Genomic DNA, 20,815 nt, shown 5'->3' with positions numbered 1-20,815 from the left:
GCTGATAGGGGAGGGGAGGGAAATATATCCCTGGTGGTGGGGTCCGTTTGGAGATGGCGGAAATGACGATGGATGATACGATGTATATGGAGGTTGGTGGGGTGGTAGGTGAGGACCAGTGGGGTTCTGTCCTGGTGGCGATTGGAGGGGCGGGGCTCAAGGGCGGAGGAGCGGGAAGTGGAGGAGGGCATCGTCGATCACGTCTGGGGGGAAATTGTGGTCTTTGAAGAAGGAGGCCATCTGGGTTGTACGGTATTGGAACTGGTCCTTCTGGGAGCTACGGTATTGGAACTGGTCCTCCTGGGAGCTACGGTATTGGAACTGGTCCTCCTGGGAGGACCAGTTCCAATACCGTACAACCCAGATGGCCTCCTTCTTCAAAGACCACAATTTCCCCCCAGGCGTGATCGACGATGCCCTCCACCACATCTCCTCCACTTCCTGCTCCTCCGCCCTTGAGCCCCGCCCCTCCAATCGCCACCAGCACAGAACCCCACTGGTCCTCACCTACCACCCCACCAACCTCCATGTACATCGTATCATCCGTCGTCATTCCTGAAGAAGGGCTCATGCCCGAAACGTCGATTCTCCTGCTCCTTGGATGTTGCCTGACCTGCTGCGCTTTTCCAGCAACACATTTTCACTTCAGTTCTCAAAGTCAGATTAGATACAGATTAAAAAAGAAATCTTCCCCAATTATGCATCTTGACAGAATGCAGCTTGGAGTCTCTTATAGTTCTGGCTCATGGCAAAGTCTCTACTCCACATGCTTCACTATTGCCCTTCCATGCTCCACAGGCTCCTTGATGCTTACAGTGAATTCTGTTCCTTCTCTTTCTTTTGCTGTCTGGAGACTAAAGGAAGTGAATATCTCTGTGGAGCTCTCACACATCCACAAAGCAAACTGAAAGGAGTTACAACGTAACTATTGCTACACAGAGGTACTTGAACACACCACAATCTCATATCGCGAGGCAACATAACTAATATCTGAACCTTGGAGGAGATCCACACGAAAAACTTTGAGAATTATTCCATTTATAAGCTTTGCTTAAAGCTGAAGGCAGATATTTTAATGGTCCTGTGACTCGTGTAGTCTATACTCGGGAGGAAAACTAATGGGGATGGCAACGCTTAGTGAAAGCTAAACAATGGTACAACTCAGTATGTAATTCATGGGGGAAATTGTTTCACACTTCATATTCAAGGCTGCTAACTTACAACCTCCCCAGCAACCCCCCACGCCTACTGCAGAATTGAAGGTCAGGAGTATATTAGCACTGGTGCGATGTCAATAGTGACAGTGACAGGCTTGATTGAGCATTCTGATTAACTGGATGAGTAAAATGGACCCAAGGACAATCCTTACCTTTGGGAACCTTTCTTTGTAGACATGGTTCATCATCACTATTTCATTGTCATAGCAGGAAGGAGAGCGGCCAGGGCTGCAATGAATTGCATTAGAATTAGAATTAGATTTTATTGTTACGTATTCAAGTACGGGAGTACAGAAGTACAATGAAAAGTGTACAAAGTAGCCATTCCCGGCACCATCTTAGATATAAAGGTACCTCGGTACAAAAATAGAAAAATAAAGAAATAAGTTAAAAAGTTCAACATTACAGTTCTTCACAGCATAAAGTAGAAAAATAAATAAATAAAGTTAAAAGTTAAACATTATAGTCTTTCTTAAGCCATAAGCTCCACACTGGGCTTGTCCCATGAGGCTTTGTTCTCTTTTACACTGGGCACATTTTCACCCACACTAGGCTAATGTCCACCCAGGCCTGCGATAGTTAGTCCATCAAACCCATGGATAAATGCCTCCTCTAACACTGACTTCAAATGGCTCTGCTTTTACTCTCCTGGTAGGCGTTACATTTTATTGTCTTGAGGGGTTAGTCATAAATAACTGCTTGAACTGACTAGTTTTTCAGTGAGTATTCAGATTCAGTGTCATCAAAAGAAGGTCAAAAAGTGGTGGGTATCAACTCACAATGACTGTTATTAGAACATAGATCAGTATTCTTAGTGTCTTTTGAGTGAGAGACAAGAAGTGCCATTTAAAGGAAATTGTGCAAAAGCGAAATCTCTTCTGAAATTTCCTAAAATGGGTGTTCACCATCTCAGTCCTCTAGCCCTATTAATCCACAGTTAACAAAATGTGTGTTTCCAGGTTTACTGTCCCAATTGTGGGAGCACAGGGACATCTACATCACCACTGCCATATCCTAAGAAAACTAATTTTATTGAGAGACAGACCTTAATGTGGCTCAATGGGTAACACTCGCACCTCTGATTGGAGTATTAATGGTTCAAGGCCCTTTCAACAGACCTGTGTTCAAGATCTAGAGACATTAGATCTTGTAGTAAAGAGGTGAAACCTCTTGGTGGAGTTAAAATGTCTGAAAGGAGGAGTGTTCTCCCTGGTGCACTGGCTAACAACTATCCTTCAGTGAACATCACAAAAAACATTATATTGTCATTTAAGTTCCATTTAAGGGATGTTGCTATATGAAAACTCATTGATGGTTTCTGCAAGTGATAAGACATAAATAAAGTGCTTCGTTGGCCGTAAAACACCACAGGATGCCATGAGAGGTACTATATAAATGCACCCTTTGTTTTCATTCTGCCACAGAATGTGGGTGGCACTACAGATCACAGGATTTAATGCCTATCTTGAATTGCCGTTAAAGAGCTGGTGGTGAGCTGCTGTTTTGAATTTCTGCAGTTCATCCTGTACAACCACAGATACAGGGCTGCTGGGAAAGGTGTTGCAGGATTTGTGTTTCATGACAAAGATTCATGATAGAGAAGGAATAGCGATGTAGTTCCAATTCAGGACACTAGGTGGCTTGGAAGGAATCTCACTTTACTGGATCTGAACCTCAGCAATGGGTAAAGCACTTCTCTTTCCAGGGTTTGCCCTTGTCCGACAGATCATCCTGATTGTCACCGTGATAATCTTCCTGCTTTACATACCTGTTATTTTCCAGGGTGGGAGTTTATCATACAATCTGTTAATTAGTAGACAACACTATGTCATGATTTGGAGATGCCGGTGTTGGACTGGGGTGTACAAAGTTAAAAATCACACAACACCAGGTTATAGTCCAACAGGTTTAATTGTGCTTCCAATTAAACCTGTTGGACTATAACCTGGTGTTGTGTGATTTTTAACTTTGAACACTATGGCCTAAGTGATACATAGCACTCTCCGAGGTGCTGAAATGTTCATTCACACTGGGCAGATACTTGTTTGGCTTGTGTGGGAATGTGTGTTGCCTGGAAAATGATTGCATTCCATTTGCAATTGAATCTTCTAGAAAGTAGGATAAAAGTGACTGAAACACATGTGGAATTCAATAGCACAAAGGAGCATGAAGCAAGCAATGATTGAGCTCAATGGGTCTTCTATTTTTTGTCATTTACAAAAATGATTTGGATGCGAGCATAAAAGGTACAGTTAGTAAGTTTGTAGATGACATCAAAATTGGAGGTGTAGTGGATAGCGAAGAGGGTTACCTCAGATTACAACAGGATCTTGACCAGATGGGCATACGAATAGGAAGGATTTGGAGGGATATGGGTTGGGTGCTGGCAGGTGGGACTAGATTGGGTTGGGATATCTGGTCGGCATGGACGGGTTGGACCGAAGGGTCTGTTTCCATGCTGTACATCTCTATGACTCCATGACTCTATCACACACAGGAGAAAGTGAGGACTGCAAATGCTGGAGAGTCAGAGTCAAAAAGTGTGGCGCTCGAAAAGCACAGCAGGTCAGGCAGCATCCGAGGAGGAGGAGAGTTGATGTTTCAGGCATAAGCTCTTCATCAGGAATGTGGGGGGAGTGTTGAGAGACAAATAGGTGGGGTGGTAGGGCTGGGGGGAAGGTAGCTTGGAAGGCGATAGGTAGATGCAAGTGGGGAGTGATGGTGATAGGTCAGAGTGGAGAGTGGAGCAGATAGATAGGAAGGAAGATGGACAGGTGGGACAATTCAAGAGGGCAGTTGGAGGGTTGGATCTGGGATGACGTGGGGAGAGAGGAGATGAGGAAACTGGTGAAATCCACATTGACACCATGGGGTTGGAGGGTCCTAAGGCGGGAGATGAGGCATTCTTCCTCCAGGCATCAGGTGGTTAGGAGTTGGCAATGGAGGAGGCCCAGAACTTGCATGCCCTTTGGCAGAGTGGGAAAGGGGAATTGAAGTGGTCGGGCACAGGGCAGTGGGGTTGTTTGTTGTGTGTGTCCCAGAGACAGGATGCCAATTCGTGTTTCAGAGAACATCTCTGGGCGCTGTCATAACACTTCAAAGGCTCCTCTGATGGCACCTTCCAACTCCTTCCACCCTCCCTTCAACAGTCTTCATGACTTAGAAGGATAAGGGCAGCATATGTATGGGAAGACCACCACTTGCAACTTCCCCTCCAAGCCACATGCCATCCTGACTTGGAAATATATCACCGTGCCTTCAGCATCGCCGGGTCAATATCCTGATTCTTCCTGCACCATGGGCAAATGTACACCACAAGGGACTGCAGCGGTTTCAGAAGGTAGCTCATCACCACCGTCTAAAGGGCAATTGGCGGTGGATAACAAATGCTGGCTCACTCTGCAATGTTCATAATCTGAATACCCACAAGAATTAATGCAAAGAGCTTAATTATGGAGGAAAACAGAGTAATAGATTCTCACATGGAGGGAGAGTTTTGACTGCAGAGAATATTGGGTCAATTAGGCTGACTCCAATGCTGTAATCAGACATTAATCAGGCAAAGGATCATACCGTGCAACTTTGAAGAAAAGCAGGGGAGTTTTCACTGCTGTTCTGTCAATATTAATCCCTCAATCCCTAACTAGAAGTAGATTATCTGGACTTACTGCATTGCTGCTCATGGGAGCTTACTGTGTGCAAACTGCTTCCTCAATTACAGCAGCAACAACACTCTGAGATGTACCTTGCTGGGTTTAAAGTACTTTGGCTGTGAAATGTAAGGCTATCTTACCCTCATTTCATTTGTCAATGAACAAGGCTTGAGGGGGCAACTGAACCAATGCTGCCCACTTGTGGTCGAAATGGCCCACGGTTCATTGCTGGAGATTCCAAAATGGTGGATCAGACTGCAAGTACTGACCTGAGACTCCGAGACCGTGGCCGCACTGCTGGAGAGCGTCGCCCGCCATCATCATCAGTGATGCTCTCGGTACTGCCAAAGTGTTTGGACAGGAAGTGCAGTTCATCCACTGTGGGTTGGAAGGGCAACTGATGAAGCTTCTCCTGTGACGAGCATGATGACTGCAGTGTTTCAATGCAAACAACAAGACACAAATATGAGAGGAGATCCAGCAACCTAAAATGAGCAAAACATGCTTTCCTTCCTTTCCTAAGGCATTGCTGACATAAGGCCTAAAGTATAATCATTGTCCAACCATTAGGTTTAAGTCTGAACACTTACACTGGAATTCAAGTTTCTTCACTCCAACTCCCACATCCAGGAGGGGGGCAGAGGAAAAGGAGGAGACCATTCAATATCTTCATGCAATTAGACGATGTATGGGAGACATAGATAGGATAGACAGGAAGACATTTTACCCCTTGGTCAAGGGTTCAGTGATTAGAGGGCAGGATTATTGTAGTTAAGTATCGAAAATGTGGTGCTGGCAAACCATAGCAGGTCAGGCAGCATCCGAGGGGCAGGAGAATCGACGTTTCAGGAAAGAGTCCTTCATCAGAATGTCCTCGGATGCTGCCTGACCTGCTGTACTTTTCTAGCAGTATACTCTAGACTCTGATCTCCAGCATCTGCAGTCCTCACTTTCTCCTTAGGGTAGTTAAGTGTTTGTTTTTGATTGGCACAGACTCAGTGGGCTGACGGGCCTTTTCTCGGAGTTGTAGAGCTCTATGACTCTATGACTATGATTGTACCTCAAATCTGTAACACTTGCTAGCTCCAAATCTCCTTAAGATCCTTACCAACACAAGCCTAGCAACCCTAATCTTGAAAGCACTAACTGTCCACAGCTCCTTTGTGAGACAGGAGTTTCCAGATTTGCAAGACCCTCTGTGTGAAGAAGTCTTTCCTGACTTCCCTCCTGAATAAGCTGGCTCTTAATGTTATGTCCTCTCATTCTTAATTCCTCCAATACTTTCACTATTTCCATCCTATCAGGAACTTTTTAATATTTTAAACACCTTGAACAATTAGCCATCACTCTTATAAACCCAAGGATAGACAAGCTAGATTTATGTAACCTGCCCTCAACATTCAACCCTCTAGAGCTCTGTTATCATTCAGAGTGTTAGATGGAGAGAAACTAGGAGTGAAGAGATTTGGACTGTTTCAATATATAAATCATTTAAATTGGTGCACAAAGCTTTCAAAACAACTAGTGGATTGTTAGCTGTTATCTCAAGGAGGGGGAGCGAGCTGAAATACAAAGGGCAGGATGTAGTGCTTCAAGTGTGTACAGTTTTGGGTCAGATCCTATTTAGAATGCTATGTTAACATTGTTAACTCAGTCAGCCTTGGTGAAAGGGGAGCTCATATCTAACAGAAAGATATTGGCGGTTAGGCCACAAGAGTTTCATTTTTACTAAATAATTGGAAAGCAGTTGTGCGTTTTAGTTGAATGTCAGAAAATTAAAGCTTTTCTCTTTTCTTTCAAGACTTCCTTGCATCTGAAGTGTGATATTTACAATATGCTGCACAGTAATGTCTACTGTATACTCACACACAATTTAGTGAAACATATACATTCTTCTGATGTCATACCATAGACATCTTAAACTCCTGCTGGAAAATGGAACGCCCAAGGCCAAACCAACAGTCATTACATTGTCCCTCGCCATTTCTGTAGCCTCTGAGGTCTCTGTCCTCCTTAATTCCAGCCTCTGAACATCCCTGAATTTCATTGCTCCACATGTGGTGGCCATATCTTTAACCTTCCGGGCCTTAAAGCTGGACTTCCCTCCCTAAACCCTTCCACCGCTCTCTCCTCTTTTAAAACTCTGCTTCAAACTGACCTTTTTGACCAATCTTTGGTCATACGTCCCTAATATCTCATGTGACTCAGTCAATCTGCTTTGGTAACACTCCTATGAAATGCCTTCAGATGTTTTACTAGGGAGGTGATGGCCGGATGGTATAATTACTGGGCCTATTAATCAAGAAACCTAGGTACCGTTTTGGGGAAATGGGTTCAAATGGTAAATGGCAAAACTTGAATTCACTAAAAATCTGGAATTAAGAATCCAGTGGTGACCTTGAAATGATTGTTGGTAAAGCCCATTTGGTTTACAATTGTCCTTCTGAGGAAATGGCATCCTTACCTGGTCTGTCCTTTATGTAACTCCACAGCCATAAGAAATGCGGCTGACTCTTATATGCCCTCTGGACAATTAGGGATGGACAATAAACTCTGGCCTAACCAGCGACACCCACATCACGTGAATGAATTTAAAAGAAGTCAAAGGTGTTATATAAATCCAAGTGGCTGTTATTGAGTGAAAGTGCCAAGTTACAATGGCTCAGCAATAGAGTACATCATAGCAATGACATGAACCACAGCTGGCTCTTTATGCATGTACTAAAGGTCAGAGTGAGAGAGGTATCACATACAGACACGGTGGAGCTGGGAGTGTTGGTCCCATATCCCGAGGATGGCAATGAGGCGAGGGACCATCGACGTCCATCTGCCCTGGAAAAGCAATAGGAGGCATTATACAGAACAACATACATTGTCACTTTTCAGTCTTAAAGCAGTAACATCTTACAACCCTTATTAGCATCTTGATTATATTGGCAGTTCTTCGATTGCCTGCTGACAGTCTGGCCAAATATGTATTTTTACAGGGATCAATAAACTTCAAAGCAGAATTGTTCACTTAATGGGGCTTGCAGGCAAACAGTATAATGTTTCATTCTGAACTCTAGTGGCTCCATACCTCAACAGTGCAGCATTGGCTTCAATTACAAGCAAACTGAAGAAGGTGGCAGGGAGGCAGAATGAGCAGAATTAGGCTATTCAGCCCATCGAGTTTGTTCCACCATTAAATCATGGCTGATACCTCAAACTTTTAATCTCTGCTCAGCACAAATAAAAACTTCAATCCTCAACCTTGTTTTTGAAGGTTTCAGAAGCAACAAATGAGAATTTCCATCTCGGAATGAAAACTAAAATAATGGGAGGAGAATTCAGGCTTGCACTTTAACCTTGGGTGTGACCTTCCTGAACACATGGTACTTTCTATTCTTCCTTTAAATTACAGACCATTAGCCCTTTCATTATTTCTTTTTCTCTTATGACTCCAATTGCAGAGTTTTCAAATATTAATGCATTAAATTGTGCTAATTTATTCTGCTGATGTCACTAGGGAGACAGAGTCGCAACCTTTCTAAATGAGAGAAAGAAATTAGATCAATGTTTCACTTTTTACTCTGTCTGAAAGGGACTCAATTTCAGCATTTAAAACAGCAATGCCTCAATACACACACTCACACATGCACAGAGTCTTGCACGCACACACACAGTCACGTGCACACACACATACACATACACACACAGTCATGCAGTCACTCACACACACCCTCACACACTCACATGCACACGCAAACATACACACTCACATGCACAATCAATACTGAGGGGTAAAAATTCCTTCAGTCAATGTCTGCAGTGTGTTAGTGAAAGATTTGATTTCTCCTCGTTCATTTCAGAATGGAAGACCTTTCTGGAGTCCGATTTTGTGATGTTCCTCAAAATAGTGAATTCTTGACATTACACAATTGCTGCAAGAGGAATTCTTGCCCCTGTGTGAGTGGGGGACCCACATCCCCAAATGTCAGGAAGAAAACCAAAGCAGCAACACAATTCCAGCCAGTGCCAAAATATAGCACAGAGTCCAGTGAATTTCTGCAGTGCATTTTTGTAAATGGTACACACTGCTGCTACTGAGTGCCGGTGGTGAAGGGGACAAATGGTTGTGGATGGGGGTACCAATCAATCTGGTTGCTTTGTCCTGGATGGTACTAAGCTTCTTGAGTGTTGTTCGAGCTGCACTATGACAGACAAATAAAAAGTATTCCATCATCATTCCTGATTTGTGCCTTCTAGGTCGTGTGCAGGCTTTAAGGAAACAGGAGGTGGGTTACTTGGGAGAAATCCTAGTCTCTGACTTGCTCTTGTAGTCACTGTAGTCCAGTTGAGGTTCTGATGAACAGTAACCCTCAGGGTGCTAATAGCGATGGTAATGCCATTAAATGTCAAGGGGTGATGGTTAGATTCATTCTTGTTGGAGACGGTCATTGCCTGGCATTTCTGTGGCACAATTGTTACTTGCCACTTGTCAGCCCAGACCTAGATACTATTGGGTCTTGTTACATTTCCACATGGACTGCTTCTGTATCTGACAGTCATAAATGATGCTGAACATTGTGCAATCATCAGTGAACATTTCCACTTCTGATCTTATAATGGAGGGAAGATCATTGATGAAGCGGCTGAAGGTATTTGGGCCTAGGACTCTGAGGAACTCCAGCAGAAATGTCTTGGAGCTGACATGATTGGCCTCCAAAAACTACAACCATCCCTGGAATCAAGGGCTCCAGGACAAAATTCCACCCCTACACATATTCCTAATCAGATGTAGGCAGTCGTCTGTTTCAGGCAGTATCACCCATAATGTTCCAAAAGAGAGGCCTGAGATTGCTGAGAGAGCCAGGCTGTGGGTGAGTGAATGTGGGACGTGAGTTATGGGAGAGGGCTAAGGGGGCCTAGACAAGTGACAGAGATTGTGGACTCCACCTCATTTCCTGGTGTCATGTCTTTCATACAAACACTGAGTGCACATGCACACATACAAGCATGTGAGTGTGCACACACACACACATGCGTGCGCACAAACACTTACGAACCCACACAGCTCACACATAAACACACATGTGCATGCATACATGTAGGCACACATACACAGACACACGTGCACATACAAGCCTGAGATGATTATCCTGTCCATCACTAACATGCATTAATTAATTACTTATCCACAGGGGGTGGGCCTCATTTGGTAGGTTGGGCATGAAGAGCATCCAGTCATCTTTCCACCCCAGGCTTAATCAGCTCAGAGGCAGGAAGAGAGCAGGATCCACTCCAGCACCCTCCAGCTAGTTCACATGTGGCTCGCTTCCAAATTTGCCATGGGGGAGGGCCTTAAAATCCATCCATGATGCCAAGTCTCAAATTTCGGAGAGTAAATTGTACATCAATTTTGCTTTTGACTTGTGGTCCTAAAGCACTTGCTGAGTGCAGTGGAAATTCCATCACAACCAAGCCTGATCTTGCCCGCTATCCCCTCAACATCACTTCCAGTATCAGCCGTGGTTCAGTGGGCAGTCCTGATGCTGTGGTTCAGATCTCACAACATTGAGCCCAATGCAGTACTGAAGGAGGGCTACACTACCAGACATTCAGATGAGACAATAAAGTTCTACCTTCTCAAATAAGGCTCCAATCTTTGAAACTTCGAATAGGTTTTCTCCCCTGCTTTTGGTGTCCTAGCTAATGTTTGCAACTCATACTAAACAGACATTATCTCGAAATAATTTAATTTCTGACTATGGGAGCTTGCTGTGAGTAAATTGGCTGACATGTTTAAACATTCCATCCATGACTAATATTGCAAATATATATTATTGGTTGGAAGATGCTTTCTGACATTTTGAAAGTAATTCTTTCCTTATTTGTGCAGGGTCATTGAGTTGGTTTAGTTGCCAATTCATCAATCTTAAAAGCATAACACATCAAAAGTTACACACACACACACACACACACACACACACACACACACACACGATAAAGGGAAGCCTGGTCACACGACGACACCATCAACTGAGAGGACCAATGGACCACATTTCACAAGGCTGCCACCTTCAGCCAGTTCACAGAGCTGAGCACAGCATCAGAACTAACACAGCCACAACACAGACTGGAGTTACCTGTCAGTGCGATGACCGTGGCTGAAAGGAAAGAAACAGGTTAAGCCGTTGAGAAACAAGAGTGGAGAAAGGTACAGAGCAAAAACATTGATGACCCTGTCATGCGCTCACCCTCGATACAGGCTACCTTCCTGAGGTTAATCGCCACTTTGCTCACTGCATAAATATCTGGTCTCGAAAGGAATGAAAATTATAATAGTGCTTGCCAGTGTTGATATTCTTCTGAAAGTGCTAATCTTATCAAGTGGAGTCCTGCATTGTGCCTCAGTGCCCTGAAGAGAGGGAGTATGGTGGGGACAATCATTCAGTATTGGCAGCTGATTATTGTACGAGGTAAAAACAATGACTGCAGATGCTGGAAACCAGATTCTGGATTAGTGGTGCTGGAAGAGCACAGCAGTTCAGGCAGCATCCAAGGAGCTTCGAAATCGACATTTCGGGCAAAAGCCCTTCATCAGGAATAAAAGGGCTTTTGCCCGAAACGTCGATTTCGAAGCTCCTTGGATGCTGCCTGAACTGCTGTGCTCTTCCAGCACCAATAATCCAGAAGCTGATTATTGTAGTCAATACTTGCTCAAAACAGGGGTGCATGTCAGTTTTGATTTGAATGTGATGCTTCTGCAGTTGAATAGTCTGCACTCACATCCAGAATGACCTATTGGCCAAAGATTCTGCAGCCCTTGTTGTTAAAACCAAACCATGTTAGAACCAGCAAGGTCGCAAGTGAAAATAGAAGAGACCAAAAGATTCACAATGAGTGTGGAATTGATGGAGGAAACACCACCTCCTTTTAAGCGAGATGTTAAAGCAGAACAAACTGTTATAATTTTGCAAAACATATCTTGTCGATGTACGTCCCATTTCATAAAATGAGGGCAAACTCCAGACTGCGACTCTCCCACTTGCTCCCTCTGCTAAAAGAACGTATAGAACTATGTTTAGATATAGTCCTGGAATTCTTCTGGGTGTCTTGGGCTAACATCTATTCTTCAGCCAAAAGGTAAAACCAGGTGAAACTGGTCATTTGTTTCACAGCTGCTCATGGGAGCTTGCTGTGTACAAATTAGCTGCCACCCTTCCTACGTTACAACAGTGACTAGCCTTAAAACAATATTTCATTGGCTGCAGAGCCCTTTGGGACACTCTGTGAAATCCTGTTGTAAAACACAAGGCTATTTTTCCTATGGAGCATTTGAGGGTTGTGTACTAAACATAGCTCAATGATTATAGCCTACAGTTCAGCCTCACTTACACTGTACTCATCTAGACCACTCTGACAGTCACACATAAACACACAATTCTATCACCAATTTGCACTTACTCTCTCCCAACATATCGCACAAAGACACACACATGAAACATACATACACTAATAACACACACACTCGCATGACAAACACACACTCACTGATGGTGCACACATTCATGCATGCACACATACTGATGACATATATGCATGATAGACACACTCACGTGACATGCACATATGCTGATGTACACATGCATGCACACACATACTGATGACATATGCATCATAAACACACTATCACATGGCATACACACTGACAACACATATACAAGACACACAACATGCACACATAAAACATACAAAGACAGTGCACACATTGATGACATACAGACATTGATGGCACACATGACTCAACACATACACCCACGATACGTGACAAATACACACATATACGATGCACACTCACATAACACACAGAGTTTGCAAGTACAGATCTAGCTACTGTCCACTGATAACAATCAGTTAACTGTCAAGGTTTGAAAGTTTAATTATCTCCTTGAGACCAACTGTCCTATATGTAAATTCTCTGAGCACTCTCAAACATGACTCAATGTTCCATATTTTATTAATTCTGTCATGTTACATCCCTGCAAAACGACAGTTTGCCAGTAAAGCCTCTTGAGTACCACAGTACAACATCAGTATCCGTGTGCAGTAGTCAATTTGCATTCATATTAATTTATTCCACAAAATTATTGAAGGGTGGGATTTGACCTTTTCTTTTTGCTTTCAGTGAATGTTAAGATCCTTTGCCCAAATGCAGTCAAGGACACACAATCAAGAACAAACTCCCAGACCAATCCTGGAATTAGAGTTTGGGATTCTGAGTTGTTTCCTCCCCTGGTTTTCCACAAATTGCCATATCAACTTTCTCAAACTGTGCTGCCTAATCATAACGATAGGACCAATGCCCATGTCTCAGAGAGACAACTGAAAATTGTCACCCCACCCACACCTCACCACCACCACCACCACCACTAGCAGCAGCGCAGTAAGATCTACCCTCACCTTCGAGAGGTCACAAATGAGAAGTGTGCGGGTGCGTTAGGAGAGAAGTTCCGTGGACTGTCCAAGGGACTGCTGCCTGAACAAAAGGAACAAAGTAAGGAAAGGTCAATTATCAAAATTATTTACATTCAAATCATTAACAGGAAGACTGTCTAAACATTGGAGCTGAAACCAGAAACACCAGATGTTAAATGGATACAATGTCGTCAAATGTAGTGATGGGCCCGATGCCAGGGAAGTCCAGACACAAACTGAATTGTGTAGATCAATTGTTAAAGTGTCTGCCTATCTAAATAGAGTGGAGGGTGTGAAGGGTTATCATGAGCTACTGCTGACTGATAGTAAGGTGTTTATTGACAGCTCTCATCACCTATATAATAGGCATAACGTCATTATGGCAGAGAAGAAAGCTGTTTGAGCCTCACTTCTTTGCTCCCCTTACCCTGCAATCACAGAAAATGTAACATATGCCCATTCACCTCCTCCCTCCACAGTGTCTAAGGCTCCAAACACATCTTCTAGGTAAGGCAGCGTTTTACTTGCACATCTTTTGCAGGACTCTGTGCTCTACGTTCTGCTCCCCAGGACGCACACCGAGACAAACATCGACTGCGCCTGGAGAACCATCAACTTGGTGAAAGACGCTCTTTGGTCTGCCTGAAACTTGCTGGTCTTCCAGTTGAAACAGTTGACTCCGACTGGGTGTTGCAGACTGACACATTCCAAGGACTTCTTGGTGAAGGACAAATTAAAGCTTGGGGCAATTACCACCAAGGTCTTTCTGCCAAGGTATAAAGGGGGTCTGTTCAGCTATCAGACCCTCCCAATGCCTATATGTTAATTATAAGTATAGAGAAAGCCAAACCACAATGTTTGTTTTTCTCTCTGTAAGTAAAGACGGTTTAGATCTGAATGGTTTCATTAACTGTGTATGTACGTAAAGATTTCCTTCCATGAATAAAGTATAATTTTCAATAAAAGATATCTATTGTATTCAATGCTCAACAAGGAATTAGTGAGGACTGCAGATGCTGGAGAAGTCGATAAAGTGTGGTGCTGGGAAAAGCACAGCAGGTCAGGCAGCATCCGAGGAGCAAGAGAGTTCTCATTTCAGGCTTGACCCTTCATCAGGACTCTCCTCAGATGCTGCCTGATCTGCTATGCTCTTTCCAGCACCACACTTTACCAACGCTGTACTCAATGCTCACAATGCGGTCAGTCTCCTTTATATTGGCAAGACCAAACACAGATTTGGTGACCGTTACCCTGGGACTGACTCTGACCTTCCAGTTGCTTACCAGTTCAATCAACCTCCTTGCTCTCATGCTAAAGCTTCTGTCCTGGACCAACAAGTGTTCCAATGAAGCACAATACAAGCACAAGAACCAACTCCTCATTTTCTAGGTCCCAATATTGAATTCCATAAATTCAGAAAATAACTGCATGTTGACTGTCCTCTATTTCTCTCACATCACCTCTCTCTCACCACCCCCACGTTCCCCACCCCCTCTAACCCACGGCCTTAGTCTTACATGTATAATAAATCAAAGAACTGCAATTGGGTGGACTTGCCATGCTGAACTGCCCATGGTGGGCAGCGATGTCTACGTTAGGTGGATTGGCCATGGGATGTGCAGGAATGTCTAGGTTAGGTTGATTGGCCATGGGATGTGCAGGGTTACAGGGATAGGGTGAGTGGGATGGAACGCTCTTCGAGGGGTCAGAGTGGACCTGATGGGCCAATCAGTTTGCTTCCACACTATAAGGATGCTATGATCCTGAAGATGTTAAAAGTAAAAAGTGCTGAAGATACTCAGTTGGTGTGGCAACATCTCTGGAGGCAGATACAGGATTAACATTTCAAGTCCAGTGACATTCTGAAAGAGGGTCACTGGACTCAAACCATTCGCCTGCTTTCTCTCCACAGATGTTGCCAGACATGCTGAGTTCTTCCACTATTCACTGCTTTCATTTCAGATTTCCAGCACCCTCAGTATTTCACTTTTACACATGTGCTATTTGACACATCTAGTCCATGGGATCCCAACAACAGTCTCACTGCCTTTTACAGGGACTGGGAGAAAATAAACAGAATCTAGATTGAGATAACTGAATTAATCTTAAAGTCACAGTAACTCACGGGCACTTGGCTCTGCCCAGTACACATTTTGTACTTCCCTCTGCACTCACTCCCAAAGACAAGACCAGATTTCCTGGCACTCCCAAAATAAAACAGTGTAAATGAATAAAATTAAAGTATAAGCAGGGAGCTCACGTCAAGGTCAGTGTGCAAGTGCAGCAGCCTGATTAGCAGCAGAAAGTGCCAGACACCTGCAAACATCAAAAGAGGATGAGTTTAATAAGTAGATTACAAATTTCCCATCCCAAACACTTTCTTCTCATTATGGTGCATGTGATTATGTTCGTTGTGATGAATCACTTGGCAGCAATCAGCTGCCACACTTGTAGGGAAGATTTATAGCAGAGATTTTTTTTATTTCAAAAACTCTTTAATTGTGGAGAATAAGTCATATCTCCTTGCTTCTGGTAGTGGTTTTGGACAGACAAAACTTTAGCATATCATTCATTCCGTGCAGGGCCGGATGGAGTGTGATGATTCTATTTTCACTCCTCAAACATTTAACCACATATCTAGTCTAGATAGTAATTAGCAGTAATGTCATGGACTGGTAATGCAGAGGCCCAGGCTAACAGTCTGGGGATTTAGCTTCACCCACCATCATGAGAGCAAGTAGAACGCTAATTAATCAATACATCTGGAATTCAGTTTCAGTGATGGTGACCATGACAACTATAACTGAATGCTGTAAAAACCTAATTGCTTCACTTATTAAAAATTAGTGAGGACCATCCTTACCTGGTCTGGCCTACATGTGACTCAAAATCCACAACATGGTTAACTCTTAACTGCTCTCTAAAGTGACCTAACAATTGTGATAAATATTTATATTATGCATTATTACCATTTGGGATTTAGATTTTGTTTTAAATAGAGGCAGATGTGTACTTTCAGTTCTGTTAAGGTATTTGTTTTAGAGAGGTCAGAAGGTAATTTCGAACAGTGAACAGGAGACATCATTTCCAGCAAGTCATGTGATTCTGCCAACTGCCTGGGAGAACACCTGGGGTGTTGATGGATGAGTTGTATATACTGCTGAGTAATGGCAGACAGAAAGAAAATAGATCAGAGTCTCGAATCAGGGGCTAGGTTTTGATCTCACTTTGAAAGAATGAGGATTCAGTTCAGACGGAAGAATTGTTTCCTCCCAGCAGGGGAATCTCGTTCGCAGTTCAGGGAACTGGTCAACCTACTAGGAGTGGGTTAAGTCTGTGAAACTTCAAGCCGGGGAGACTTTTTACAGATGCTGTCTGGACTGAAAGGAGGTTTCTGCCATCATAATATCACAAAGGTTTAATGCCAGCATGCGTGGAAATACATTGTAAACCTGTCTCCGCAATCCAAGAAGGCGACCTGAAAAAATGTCAGCAAAGAAGGAAATTAAAGGATTAGAACAGGAGTGATATTTCTCTGGGATTGAATATCTGTAAAAGGATAGTTTTGGTAAACAGATTGAAACTTTGCTTTGCTGTTAGCATTATGATCTTTATAAACTGTTATATGTGCAGTTTTGTTTTTTATGTGATAAACTTGTGTTATTTTGTTAAAGACCACATTGCAGCCTCATGTATATATGTTCAATACCTAACCACTACAATAACCAACTGAAAAAAAATTAAACTTAAAACTACCTTCTGACTCTGACTTAACCATTAGCTAGCATAGGCAATCAGAAATGGGCAACACATATTCAGGAGTGGGGGAAGGTTGGGCTTAAGGTTAAGGTTAAGATTGGGGTTGGGGCCAGGGTGGTGTTATGTGGGTGGTGTTTGCAATAGAAATCAGCCAGCGTTAAGATTCGGGAGCACAGGATCAGGACCCTGTGCTGGAAATTAAGCTCTTGTGAACCTGCAACAAAAGCAAGTTAAGGGTTCTCTCTGATACCTCCCACAGTTGAATAGTTTCACAGCCCAGGTTAGCACATAAAGAATGGGTTATGGTCTTACTTAACCATAAACCATATGGTTGCTACCTTCAGGAATCAAGATGGAAAACTGCAGGAAATTAAGTGAACTGCTTTACATCTCCTGCCATCATTGACATGGGTTCCAGGTTGGGACTGAAATGCTACAAGCAGAGGACATGGATTTAAAGTAATTGAGAAAAGAATCAGGCAGCTGTACCCAATTCTGAATGCCAACTTTGTGAAAACTGCCATGACTCTCTTGTGGTGCAGTGATAGTGACCCTACCCGTTAGCAGGGAGGCCTGAGTTCCAGTTCTACCTGTTTCATAAGTATGTAATAACATATGGAAGGCTGACTAGAAACATGAGTTGTGAAAACTGGCGCCATTTTAGTGGGGACTGCGGAGCAGGAAGGACTTAAAAAGGGAATCCCAACAGAGCATGAAGACTGAAAGGATAGCAGATGCTGTTAATCAAAAACCAAAACAGAAATTGCTGGAAAACCTCAGCAGGTCTGGCAGCATCTGTGGGGAGAAATCAGGGTTAACGTTTCAGGTCCAGTGACCCTTCCTCAGGACTGACAGTAGCATGTCAATTAGATTCATTAATGAGCTATTCAAAGGCAATTATCCCTGAGACACCAAGGATTTAATCATGGTTCAGGGCAGAAGGCAGTGGGGTAATTGTAATGTCACTACACTAATAATCCATGTTCTGGGGTTGTGGGTTCAAATCCTGCTATGACAGGTGGTGAAATTTGAATTGATAACAATCTAGTAGTTCAGGGATTTAACAGCACTCACACAGGTCTCACTCCTCCCCCTCACTCTCAAAGGCTGCCTGTCAAATTTTGTCTGTGGGGCGCCTTGTTGACAGACATGCAATGCCCTAATGAGAGCCCCCGAACCTGGAAGGTGGACATATTGAGTGGAGTTGGTTTCAGGTGGGCGGGCACAGGGTGGAGGGATGAAAGCTACCTCACCACCACCACCCTCATATCCTTCACCGTCTCCTCACTTTGTTAGCGTCCCTCTCCCCCAGTGGATCCAACGGCCCAGCATCAATCCCTGGTGGAGACCTGCATTACCTGCAGCAACCACTTCTTCCGGTGTCACTGCTGACAATGGAGAATTATCGGTCTGTAATTGGTCAGCAGCTCTTGGGGGAGGGATACCTGCACTGTGGGGACCTTGATCATGTTGGAAGCCAATTCATTGCCTCATTGCAGTTGGATTTCATTGGTACAAAGAGGTGGGACTTCCACCGATTCATCAACTAATGCCAGTTTTTAAATGCCCTCTGATGTTTCTTTGCCTGACTTTGCCCCCTCCTTATTTTGGAGATGAACCTTTAACTCTGGAGACTTCAGAGCCAATCCTCGATGGATGTAAACCCAAATTCCATGAAGAGTTTAAGGACTATCCCACAGTTGCAGGTTTAAATTTCTCACCTCCACTTGTATTCCTCCCTACCCCCACTCAATCCCCTGAGCCTACCCCATCTGTTGCTGAGCAGCGAGGAATTGATGCCTTACCTAGATGGCCCGGGAGTGGTGAATGAGGTCGTGGGAGAGTTGGCGACGTGCTGGTCAGAATCAAGCTTTTCCTGTTGCTGGTTCGACAACTGTAACACAAAATCAGAGCAAAAAGATCTGTTACCATGTGCACATTTGTGGATCAGATGACTAAAAAGAATCATAGAATCATAGAGATGCACAGCACAGAAACAGACCCTTTGGTCCAACTCGTCCATGCTGACCAGAATTTCTAAATTGATCAACTGCCATTAGATAGCATCCCTCTAAACCTTTCCTAGGATTGGGCCAATCAACCTCTGAGCCTACCCCTGACTGAGCTGCACCCATATCCATCCCTCTCTGAGGAAGAGCTTGAAGAAGGGTCACTGGACTCAAAAACATGAACTCTGCTTCTCTCTCCACAGACACTGCCTGACCTGCTGAGTTTCTCCAGCATTCTCTTTGCTTGTTTCAGATTTCCAACATCCACAGTGTTTTGCTTTTATCCTTCCATCTCTGTCCGGTACCACAGACCATTGGCAACTAAAAGACCATTGGCAACTGTATACTTCCACCTCATTGGTGCATGAATATGACTGGCAAACCAGTGCATTTCTATTGACACCTGGTGATAGTTGACCCAGAAATTGTCTCACCCTATTGCTTGCTACTAATCAGAGAAACATAGAAATTGGAACTGGAGTAGGCCAATCAGCCCTTTGAGTTGCTCCACCATTTAATACGATCATGGCTGATCATCCAACTGAGTATCTTGTTCTGGCTTTCTCCTCATAACCTTTGATCCCCTAAGCTTGATGAACTATATCTAACTCTTTCCTGAAAACAAACTCCACCAGCAGCTGCAATGGGATTTAAATCCAGGTTCTCAGAGCATTACCTATATCCCTGGATTACTAGGCCGGTGACGGTAGCATGATGCCATTTCCCGCTTAGCCTATACCACCAGATCTATTGGAAGGAGGTACAGATTAATAATCAATCTACTTGAACATTTTCCAAACCCATGTTCTGTTTGCCAACAAGTCCAGAGGTGAGATTTGAACTGAGAGAAGGGATGCTACCCACTGCTTTGCAAGACCTCCACCCTACCTTTACTGCCTCATTACCCATACCAAGCAAAAAATCTGTCAGAGAACTCTGGCCATGGAGGTATCAAGCTCTGGATCAGAAGCTCAAACTCTCGTCTCAGGATTAGGCAGTTGTGGATTCAAGTCCCACACTGAGAACTAAACATTAAAATAAAGCTAGTATCATAAGACCATAAGACATAGGAGTGGAAGTAAGGCCATTCGGCCCATCGAGTACTCCAGTACAGAACTCACTGCACTGGCGGAGATGCAGTTGTACAGATTGGAAGTTAAAGTGATGCCTCATCTATCTCCTCATATGATGATGAAAGATCTTCCAGCACTGTTGTGAAAGGCAGGGAGGTTATCCTGATGTCCTGGCTAACAGTTATCCATTGGTCATCATCACTAAAACAGCTGTTGTCATTCTATCTGCTTACTGTGGGAGCTGGCTGTGGCATTTCCTACATTAACAAACATTGAGTGCTGTGAAAGCACTCTGCTGTAACGGGAAGGTAAAGTCACCATAGCCCCAGAGGACAATAGAACCACTCTCCTATTAGAGACAGAGAGAGAGATAACTAGTGATGGTTTAATCAGAGGGTCACCACATCTCAGCAGAGGGGAGATGCTGAGAGGGAGAGACCTTGATGGTCACCCCAGCCAGTGCAGGAATTAAACCACCACCAATGTTGGCATTACTCTGTACTGCAGGCCAGGTGTCCAGCCAGCTGAGCTAGCTCCACTATAAAGCACTTGGAAGATTGTAAAACATGCTGCATAAGTTCAAGTCTTTCTTTCTTGCCTCTTGCCCGAAGAGACACTTTAGATTGCAGAAATCCACTGCATGG

At 43.8% G+C, this 20,815-nt stretch overlaps 1 protein-coding gene across 8 annotated transcripts in view; it reads right to left on the bottom strand.

Annotated features, from left to right (window-relative positions):
- LOC122552247 (microtubule-associated serine/threonine-protein kinase 1-like) overlaps nt 1-20,815 on the bottom strand; it is a 158,032-nt gene that overhangs the window by 58,675 nt on the left and 78,542 nt on the right. For 5 of the 8 annotated variants that reach the window (XM_043694928.1, XM_043694926.1, XM_043694924.1 and 2 more), the window contains 6 exons: nt 18,895-18,983; nt 13,316-13,391; nt 10,999-11,019; nt 7,624-7,702; nt 5,140-5,300; nt 1,370-1,445 (listed from right to left, as the gene is read on the bottom strand). In XM_043694928.1, the coding sequence (XP_043550863.1) occupies nt 1,370-1,445; nt 5,140-5,300; nt 7,624-7,702; nt 10,999-11,019; nt 13,316-13,391; nt 18,895-18,983 (502 nt within the window). The remainder of the gene's footprint in view (nt 1-1,369; nt 1,446-5,139; nt 5,301-7,623; nt 7,703-10,998; nt 11,020-13,315; nt 13,392-18,894; nt 18,984-20,815) is intronic. The other 3 variants (XM_043694929.1, XM_043694930.1, XM_043694931.1) reach the window with 1 other exon arrangement.

The sequence above is a fragment of the Chiloscyllium plagiosum genome, chromosome 8 (genome assembly GCF_004010195.1).
Source record: "Chiloscyllium plagiosum isolate BGI_BamShark_2017 chromosome 8, ASM401019v2, whole genome shotgun sequence".
Classification (NCBI taxonomy): domain Eukaryota; kingdom Metazoa; phylum Chordata; class Chondrichthyes; order Orectolobiformes; family Hemiscylliidae; genus Chiloscyllium; species Chiloscyllium plagiosum.
The sequence above is the reverse complement of the archived record's forward strand: the minus strand, read 5'-3'. Positions and strand labels throughout refer to the sequence as shown.